This window comes from Clinocottus analis, unplaced genomic scaffold, assembly GCF_023055335.1.
Source record: "Clinocottus analis isolate CAN_PGR_092001 unplaced genomic scaffold, fCliAna1.0.p SCAF_4, whole genome shotgun sequence".
NCBI lineage: Eukaryota > Metazoa > Chordata > Actinopteri > Perciformes > Cottidae > Clinocottus > Clinocottus analis.
Genome location: NW_027176153.1, coordinates 1,346,655 through 1,356,700, shown reverse-complemented (window position 1 = coordinate 1,356,700; position 10,046 = coordinate 1,346,655). Strand labels below are relative to the sequence as shown.

Genomic DNA, 10,046 nt, shown 5'->3' with positions numbered 1-10,046 from the left:
GCATTGCTGTGATACTTATAATAATAGTATTGCTCATTGTATCGTTATACATTATGCATTGCTACAACATTGTTGCAACATTCCTGCAACATTGCTGCAACATTGCTGCATTGTCCAGGTCTGGTCGTGACATGAAGTCACAGCATCTGTTCACCGTTCAGTGACGTGTGAATATTTACACCATGTGGTTATTTCATTGACTTTTTATGCGTTTAACAACCAGAAAACAATATGCTTTGAGATATGAATTGACCTATATCCTGATGACTAATAACTTACATTGAACAAATACTGTGTGTCTCTTCCCCCCCTAAATCAGACCTCATGCTGCCAGGTGTGGTGGTGCCTTCAGGCGGCCTCCCGGATGTGAAGCAGGGCGAGTGCTGCTCGGTGACGCTGGTGAACAACAGGTGAGCAGATTTGGAAGAAAAAGACGTCGATCCCCAATTCTCTCTGATCTTGAAAGTCGCTCGCCGGTTGCTTGCAGAGCTCCCGTTGCGGTCGGCACCGCCGCGCTGTCCCGCCAGGAGATGCTCGGTCTGGGCCTGAAGGGCAGAGGAGTGTGTGTCCTCCACACATACATGGACCACCTCTGGTGAGTCGCTTCCCGTCTCGTTGCATTCATTCTGCTGCGTGTTTTTATTTTAAAACTGAGAAGCATCTTTTTCAATTTGTTGAACTATTCCTTTAATTGGAAACCAACCTATTTTTAGGCCACTGCTCGAACAATGTCCTCCCCAAACTAAAAGGGTGTTCAATAATGTTGGGTCCATTAGAGCTATTGGATCTATTGGGGGTCATTGGGGTTCATTGGGTTCATTGGCATTATTGGGGTCCATTGGGTCCATTGGCATTATTGGGGTCATTGGGTCCATTGCCATTATTGGGGTCATTGGGTCCATTGGCATTATTGGGGTCTATTAGGGTCCATTGGATTCATTGGGTCCATTTGGGTCCATTGCTATTATTGGGTTCATTGGGGTCCATTGGCATTATTGGGGTTCATTGGGTCCATTGGCATTATTGGGGTCCATTGGGGTCCATTGGGGTTCATTGGGTCCATTGGCATTATTGGGGTCATTGGGTCCATTGGCATTATTGGGGTCATTGGGTCCATTGGCATTATTGGGGTCCATTGGGGTCCATTGGGGTTCATTGGGTCCATCTGTATTATTGGGGTCATTGGGGTCCATTGGCATTATTGGGGTCCATTGGGGTTCATTGGGTCCATCTGTATTATTGGGGTCATTGGGGTCCATTGGTATTATTGGGGTCTATTGGGGTTCATTGGGTCCATTGGCATTATTGGGGTCATTGGGTCCATTGGCATTATTGGGGTCTATTGGGGTCATTGGGGTTCATTGGGTCCATTGGCATTATTGGGGTCATTGGGTCCATTGGCATTATTGGGGTCCATTGGGGTTCATTGGGTCCATCTGTATTATTGGGGTCATTGGGGTCCATTGGCATTATTGGGGTCCATTGGGGTTCATTGGGTCCATCTGTATTATTGGGGTCATTGGGGTCCATTGGCATTATTGGGGTCTATTGGGGTCATTGGGGTTCATTGGGTCCATTGGCATTATTGGGGTCATTGGGTCCATTGGCATTATTGGGGTCCATTGGGGTCCATTGGGGTTCATTGGGTCCATCTGTATTATTGGGGTCATTGGGGTCCATTGGCATTATTGGGGTCATTGGGATCCATTGGCATTATTGGGGTCTATTGGGGTCATTGGGGTTCATTGGGTCCATTGGCATTATTGGGGTCATTGGGTCCATTGGCATTATTGGGGTCCATTGGGGTTCATTGGGTCCATCTGTATTATTGGGGTCATTGGGGTCCATTGGCATTATTGGGGTCCATTGGGGTTCATTGGGTCCATCTGTATTATTGGGGTCATTGGGTCCATTGGCATTATTGGGGTCTATTGGGGTCATTGGGGTTCATTGGGTCCATTGGCATTATTGGGGTCATTGGGTCCATTGGCATTATTGGGGTCCATTGGGGTTCATTGGGTCCATCTGTATTATTGGGGTCATTGGGTCCATTGGCATTATTGGGGTCCATTGGGGTTCATTGGGTCCATCTGTATTATTGGGGTCATTGGGGTCCATTGGCATTATTGGGGTCATTGGGGTTTCTAAAAGTGTTTTAGATCACAGTATTGATCAAAGTCCTCCACCCTTTTTTTCTTTGCTTCATAACTTTCCTTATAAGAATCTCCTCATGAAGACTTCACTGTCAGAAAGTCAAATTAATTGTTGAATTTACATTTTGACAGTTTTCACCATCGAGCCCTCACTTGTTAACTTTGCACGCACCTCTCCTTGTCTCCTTGTCTCCTTGTCTCCTCTCAGGGCTTTCGGAGACAAGTCGGGTCCTCCTGTGCTGCCGGATGCAGAGGGAGAAGGACTGGAGGCGAATGGAGAGGAGTATGAAGACGACGACACGGAAGAGGAGGAGGTTGAGAAGTGTGAGGAGGAAGAGGAGGAGGAGGAAGAGGAGCAGCGGACTCCAGCTGAAAAGACCACAGGTGAAGCCTGCTCTGGTCTTGAGGAGCTGAGTCTAACCGTGCAGGAGGAGGAGCGGGAAGAGGAGGCGGACCCAGACGACCTGAAGATGCCACAAGGTACCAGACCTAGCCCCGCCTCCAAAACGCATTGGTCACAACGTCACGACCAGCAGCTCACGCAGTTCCTCCAGACCAGATCACGATAATATCCGTGATCACCGCTATCCCCTCGATTCAAATCGAACGGAGGCGTTCTGCGCCTGAGCGGTGGCTGGAACCAGCTGGGTGAGATGCTTCTGGGGCAGAAGGAGAGCCAGAGCAGGGAGGTGACGTCCTGCCTTCATCCCCACAGAGATGATGGACGCGCTGCTGCTGCGGTGTTTCCTCCACGCGCTGAAGAGCAAGGTGAAGAAGCCGGAGCTCCCCCTGCTGACCAGCACTTTCCTCCGGATCCACATGTTCTCCTGCTGGTAACGAGAGTTCAGCCCGCCTTCCTCTTCACAGGCGTTTCATAACAAAGTAGTTTACAGGGTTCAGAAGGACATGGGAAACCTGGGGGAGTCATGGAGGTTAAAATGGTTATTCCCAAGCAAAATAAAAACCCTGTAAAAGTCCTGTAAATGTGTTTATATTCATGTGTTCATGCGGTCATTTAGTCATAAATAATGAATCTGCTTTTAAAAGAAAGAGGCTCAAAACATCAGCAGCATACATACAGGCATCTATATAAATGTTTATTCTTTTAATCAAACTATTGTCTCTCATTCATTTGAGTCATTTAAGGTTTACTGTATGATTTGAATCCTCATTGTTAGTTTAAATACTACATTTTATCACTTTGTACTTCACACTGTTTGCTCATGGGCATGTGTTACAAGTCATGGACGTCCACTGGTCAACATGTGTATGAACCCTGCCTGTAGCACTTAAACATCTGGTGTTGTTTCAGCCCGAGTGGAAAGCAACTCGATATCAAGAAGTCCAGCTATAAAAAGGTATGCTGGGTGTCCGGCATGTGGCGTTTCACAGGGATAAACAGGCCCGTTGATGCCGCCCAGCTGCAAAGCATTTACTCAACGTTTGCTTTCCTGTTGTTGTTCTTCTCTTCTCCCAAAAAGCTGTCCCGGTTCCTGCAGACGCAGCGCGGCCTGGTGCGCGTCAGGGAGCTGAGCAAGGGCGTGGAGAGCATCGTGGAGGTGGACTGGAAACATCCAGAGTGAGCCCAGCGCCGCCTTGAAATCAACAGATTCAGGCTCGCAGCCCGCCCACATTCAGACCGTCCCTGTGTGTGTGTGTGTGTGTGTGTGTGTGTGTGTGTGTGTGTTATCACCCCCCAGGCTGCGTGGCTTCAGCGTTCCCGAGGAGGAGGCGGACGGCGAGGCGTCCCCGGCGCCGGGCGGCGTGGAAGCAGAACCTCCGTACCATCCTCCCGAGATCACGGCTCTGTACTCGGTGTCGTCCCGCCTGGAGCCGCTCTTCCTGGACGCCAAGAAGAGGTGCTGCTCCCCGCTGAGCCCACCAGGCTGCACATTCGACTCTTGGCTCCTGGAATTGCACCAATTCATACTTTCAGAACGTTTAAGTCGAGTCGGAGGCGTCCGGTTCCCATAAACTGTTCAAATAAAACATGCAAACAATTTTCATAGAATCTGGAGGAGGAGGAGGAGGAGGAGGAGGAGGAGGAGGAGGAGGAGGAGCAGCAGATGTCATTTGAGTTGTTTTTCTAACCCGTTAGATGTCTGGAAGGGACCTTTTCAATTAGCTGTTATGGACTGGATGTATTGTCCTGTTTAGTTTTGTGTATTTTAAAGGACCTTGTAGGTTCATGAATTATTCAAGCCTATAAGAAAAAAAGCTGTTGCATGTGCTGTGAACCTGTGTCTGAGGAATAATGAATTAATGAATCGGTGTGAAATGTACAAACGTCTTGATAAGATGGTGAAAAGTCATGGAAATTTGGCGAAAAATTATATAAATGTGGTTAAAAGTCATTGACATTTGGTTAAAAGTGATATAAATTTGGTTAAAAGTGATATAAATTTGGTTAAAAGTCGTTGACATTTGGTTAAAAGTGATATAAATTTGGTTAAAAGTGATATAAATTTGGTTAAAAGTCATTGACATTTGGTTAAAAGTGATATAAATTTGGTTAAAAGTCGTTGACATTTGGTTAAAAGTGATATAAATTTGGTTAAAAGTCATTGACATTTGGTTAAAAGTGATATAAATTTGGTTAAAAGTCGTTGACATTTGGTTAAAAGTGATATAAATTTGGTTAGAAGTCATGTAAATGTGGTTAAAAGTCGTTGACATTTGGTTAAAAATGATATAAATGTGGTTAAAAGTGATATAAATTTGGTTAGAAGTCATGTAAATGTGGTGTCAAGTCACAGGAATTTGGTTAAAAGTCATGGACATGGGGTTAAAAGTGCTGAAAAGCACATTCATGGTGGTTCTCCTGTGGTTTGATGCAGGAAGGGAGCGATCCTGCAGCCGGATGAAGTGAGACACATCGTCACAGAGTACGTGAAGAACAATGAACTGGTGGATGAAAACAACAAGAAGTAAGTAGATACTTTAACAAGAAGTCATGATGTCGTTCTGTTAGATTTGTTTTGTCTAATATCCCAAAAATAATACGTCATTATCAAACTATGTCTGCGGCAGTTAATTGAAATAATCAAACAACTATTTTGACAATTTATTCAAAGTTAAAGCCATTTAAATATGGCGGCAAAGAATTTAAATTATAAAAGCTGACCTTTTTAAGAGCGGAGATTATTATATATATATATATATATATATATATATATATATATATATATATAATGTCTTTTGAACAGGTACTGTTCAGTAGTAAGGGTCCCTGTGAGGGACAAACCACTCCTTCTTTGGTCCATGTTCAGTAGTAAGGGTCCCTGTGAGGGACAAACCACTCCTTCTTTGGTCCATGTTCAGTAGTAAGGGTCCCTGTGAGGGACAAACCACTCCTTCTTTGGTCCATGTTCAGTAGTAAGGGTCCCTGTGAGGGACAAACCACTCCTTCTTTGGTCCATGTTCAGTAGTAAGGGTCCCTGTGAGGGACAAACCACTCCTTCTTTGGTCCACGTTCAGTAGTAAGGGTCCCTGTGAGGGACAAACCACTCCTTCTTTGGTCCATGTTCAGTCTGTTTCTTACCTTAAAGATGTTACAGACCAGCGGTTGATTCACTTCATACAAAAGCAATAAGTGCTTTTCATGTTTTCAGTTCAGTTTTTCTTCCTCAGTGAGAAAAGTCCAGTCCGTGTTGTCTTGAACAGCTTCTTCTGGTTCCACCTCCAGCGTTCCCAAAAGCTCGCGTCCCTCGGCAGCGCCTCGTGTGGTCGCCGCGGGCGTAACCGCCCTGCCGGTGTGTTGCGTAACACCGCGACCGTCACGACCACCGAATGCCGAGCGGACCATGTGACGCCGGTTTAATACACCAACATGCTTTCGGTGTGACTCGGGAAGAGAAGACACGTCTCGTGTTTCCTTTTAGGTCGTAAACGTCTCGGACGTCAAACAAATTGATAGTTGTGGTGCGGAGGAATGAAATGGCAACCGGCTCAAGAGGCCGCGTGTCTCCAGTTTAAACCACACCCACCAACCAGAAGACGCTTCCTTCTCCTCAGCTACGTGACCTTGGACCCGACGCTGTGCGACTGCCTGCTGGAGAAATCAGAGTATCATGAAGTCGAGTCTCTGAAGTGGGACGACCTCTTCAGCAGGTAAACACTTTCTTTTCTTCTTCGGTGGTTTTTTGACGCGCCCACGTTCAGTGTAAAGCATAAACGAGTTGTATCATTCATTCCTGCGCCCCGTTGGAGGCGTAAGAGTTCATTTATTCTGTGATTTTTAAAGATTTAACAGTTAATTTAGAACAAATGGATGAATCGCCTTCATGCGCTCACACTGTAGGGGGCGACAGTGAGTCAGTGTTCGTTTGACGCGGTTACGAAACAAGTTTAAAACTCCTTCATCTGATTTCAATAAAGTTGCCTTCGCTCAGTTTTGGGGAGAAACTTTCATTTGGAAAGGTTTTTGCTAGATTCAGATTGTCATCACAAAAACCATCATGAGTTCATTATGTTGGCGGCATAACCGTGGACGTGATGGGCGTGCTGGTGGTGCTGTATTGGGGTCAGGAGCCAAGACTTCCCTGCGTGTCCAGTCAACCCTTCACACCTCTCTGGGAGGGGATCAGCGCTCTGGTTTCCACGAGTGGTTTGCGGGCGACGCGCTGGACATTACGACCCGATTGACCCGCCGCCTCGTCTCCGCAGGGCGCTGGGCAGAATGCAGGAGTGCCACCAGGTGGTGTTCCCCGGACGGGCTCCCATCAGGAAGAAGGGCCGCGTGGAGCCCATCGACGTGTCCGTGTGCTCCCGGGGCTCCAACAAGAAGGTGACCGCTTGACTAGAAAGCTCCTCATGTAATGCTGGAGATGAAGTCCAAGTCAGGTCTCTACGAGCTAGAGGTCAAGTCTACGAGCTAGAGGCCAAGTCTACGAGCTAGAGGCCGAGTCTACGAGCTAGAGGCCAAGTCTACGAGCTAGAGGCCAAGTCTACGAGCTAGAGGCCAAGTCTAAGAGCTAGAGGTCAAGTCTACGAGCTAGAGGCCAAGTCTACGAGCTAGAGGCCAAGTCTACGAGCTAGAGGTCAAGTCTACGATCTAGAGGCCAAGTCTACAAGCTAGAGGCCGAGTCTACGAGCTAGAGGTCAAGTCTACGAGCTAGAGGCCAAGTCTACGAGCTAGAGGTCAAGTCTACGAGCTAGAGGCCAAGTCTACGAGCTAGAGGCCAAGTCTACGAGCTAGAGGCCAAGTCTAAGAGCTAGAGGTCAAGTCTACGAGCTAGAGGCCAAGTCTACGAGCTAGAGGCCAAGTCTACGAGCTAGAGAGGTCAAGTCTACGAGCTAGAGGCCAAGTCTACGAGCTAGAGGCCAAGTCTACGAGCTAGAGGTCCAGTCTACGAGCTAGAGGTCAAGTTTACGAGCTAGAGGTCAAGTCTACGAGCTAGAGGTCAAGTCTACGAGCTAGAGGCCAAGTCTACGAGCTAGAGGTCAAGTCTACGAGCTAGAGGTCAAGTCTACAAGCTAGAGGCCAAGTCTACGAGCTAGAGGTCAAGTCTACGATCTAGAGGCCAAGTCTTTGAGCTAGAGATCAAGTCTTTGAGCTAGAGGTCAAGTCTTTGAGCTAGAGGTCAAGTCTTTGAGCTAGAGGTCAAGTCAAGTCTTTGAACTAGAGGTCAAGTCTTTGAGCTATTGGTCAAATCAGGTCTCAAGTCTATGAGCTAGACTCCAAGTCAAAGTCTATGAGCTAGAGGTCAAGTCAAGTCTTTGAGCTAGAGGTCAATTCTTTGAGCTAGAGGTCAAGTCTTTGAGCTAGAGGCCAAGTCTTTGAGCTCAAGGTCAAGTCTCTTTGAGCTAAAGGTCAAGTCTTTGAGCTAGTCAGGTCTTGTAGCCGATGTTAATCAACATGACTCTCCACCGTTAGCCAGCAGATGGTGAATGATTACGTTTCTCAAACAGGTTTATAGTCGTTGCAAAGCCAGCAATCCTTTGTTTGAACAAAAAATGGCTTTTTAAAATATCCCGCGAGCACCGATGTGATGTGAGGAGATGTTACTGATTATCCTGAGAGAAGGATTGACCACATGTCTGCTGTCAATGTGTCTAGAAGATCAAAATAAAGATGGTTGTTCCCTGAATACCAGTATCTTGTGACCTATAGGTGGACAAAGGCACTGACCCAATGTTGAGTTCTTGTTCCTGCTGTTCATTGTGTCCTCGTGCCGCCTGCAGGTGACTCTCATAAAGAACCTGGATGTGTACGGTCTGGATCCCGCGGCCGTGGCCACGGCTTTGCAGCGGCGGGTCCAGGCCAGCTCCGTCTTACAGCCCGTCCCCGGGTCCAAGGACAAGGTCCTGGTCCAGATCCAAGGCAACCAGATTCACCAAGTCGGCAATTTGCTCATAGGTTTGGAACTCAATAATTATGATAATTATAATAATTATACCTAACAGCATCATAGAGTTCCTCTCAATTACTTTACTTTTATGTTCTGTCTAACATCCAATTTCAATTTCAGATCATTATCAAATTCCTCGCAAGTACATCCAAGGACTAGAGAAAGCGCCAAAAAGTGGAAAGAAGAAGTGACATTTTCCACATTTTGTTTTCTGTAAACGCAACAACAAACTGTCCTCTCGTGTAATAAAGGTCATTGACTTCTCTTCATCTGGAGTCTGACGAAAGACGACCGCTTTGTTGTGTTCTGTTGGTCCCAGTTGCCACCAGGGGGCGACTCCTCTGGTTGTATAGAAGTCTTTGTCATGTGTTAAAGCTGTATTCTCTCTCCTGACCACCATGGGGTGACTCCTCTGGTTGTATAGAAGTCCATGCTTCATGTGTTAAAGCTGCATTCTCTCTCCTGACCACCAGGGGGCGACTCCTCTGGTTGTATAGAAGTCTATGCTTCATGTGTTAAAGCTGAATTCTCTCTCCTGACCACCAGGGGGCGACTCCTCTGGTTGTATAGAAGTCTATGCTTCATGTGTTAAAGCTGCATTCTCTCTCCTGACCACCAGGGGGCGACTCCTCTGGTTGTATAGAAGTCTATGCTTCATGTGTTAAAGCTGCATTCTCTCTCCTGACCACCAGAGGGTGACTCCTCTGGTTGTATAGAAGTCTTTGCTTCATGTGTTAAAGCTGCATTCTCTCTCCTGACCACCAGGGGGCGACTCCTCTGGTTGTATAGAAGTCCATGCTTCATGTGTTAAAGCAGCGTCGTGTCCCTGCGGTGTGAAGAGTCAAAAGCATCACACGCTCAGTGAAACTGATCCAGTGTGCGTCTGGTTTAACGACGTGTCCGACTAAAGAAAACAAAACTTCTAGAAGTGATTCAAGTTAATTTCCCAAGTGTTACATTTGACCACATTTGTTTTGTTGAAAAGGAAATAATACATTTTTAACGAGCCAAAATCTCTCTTTCAACAAACAGACGTGTGTGTGTGTGTGTGTGTGTGTGTGTGTGTGTGTGTGTGTGTGTGTGTGGCTCAATGAGGATGTGATGGTGTCTGCGCACACACTTTGTTGAGCCATGCATACTTTACCATACTGTTTATTCTCAATGGCACATTTTATTACGTACATTTTTTTATGTACATTTTTATGCTGTTTTTAGAAATCTGAGGAGAGATGACAGAAAAAGAGGGCAGTGAGAGACGCACACATATTTACACACAAACGCGCACACACACAGACACACACAGTGACTGGAGGAGCAGGACACAAAGCAGAGCACTGACTGCGTGTTGAGCATTCAGTGTTGTGGTGTTGCATGATATGTCATGTCCACACACCAAAGGGTTGTTGTTGTTGACTCAACTTTAACTGACGTTGTGTGCAATCAAGCAGCCGGAGTGATGTTGAGGCGTCTCCGGAGACGTCCATCTGGACTCTTTGTGTCTTCCAAGTTTCCATTAGGCTGGATGATGTCGTGGTGACAGATG

The 10,046-nt window shown here is 46.6% G+C and overlaps 1 protein-coding gene across 3 annotated transcripts in view; it reads left to right on the top strand.

Moving 5' to 3' along the window:
* The window catches only part of eif2d (eukaryotic translation initiation factor 2D), a 15,665-nt gene extending 6,871 nt beyond the window's left edge, over positions 1 to 8,794 (top strand). For all 3 annotated transcript variants that reach the window (XM_068597666.1, XM_068597667.1, XM_068597668.1), the window contains 12 exons: positions 320 to 410; positions 488 to 595; positions 2,362 to 2,633; positions 2,869 to 2,986; positions 3,466 to 3,511; positions 3,635 to 3,732; positions 3,854 to 4,012; positions 4,991 to 5,080; positions 6,168 to 6,263; positions 6,819 to 6,939; positions 8,337 to 8,511; positions 8,624 to 8,794. In XM_068597666.1, coding sequence (XP_068453767.1) covers positions 320 to 410; positions 488 to 595; positions 2,362 to 2,633; positions 2,869 to 2,986; positions 3,466 to 3,511; positions 3,635 to 3,732; positions 3,854 to 4,012; positions 4,991 to 5,080; positions 6,168 to 6,263; positions 6,819 to 6,939; positions 8,337 to 8,511; positions 8,624 to 8,694 — 1,445 coding nt within the window. In that variant the 3' untranslated portion in view covers positions 8,695 to 8,794. The remainder of the gene's footprint in view (positions 1 to 319; positions 411 to 487; positions 596 to 2,361; positions 2,634 to 2,868; positions 2,987 to 3,465; positions 3,512 to 3,634; positions 3,733 to 3,853; positions 4,013 to 4,990; positions 5,081 to 6,167; positions 6,264 to 6,818; positions 6,940 to 8,336; positions 8,512 to 8,623) is intronic.
* Positions 8,795 to 10,046: the final 1,252 nt, after the last annotated feature.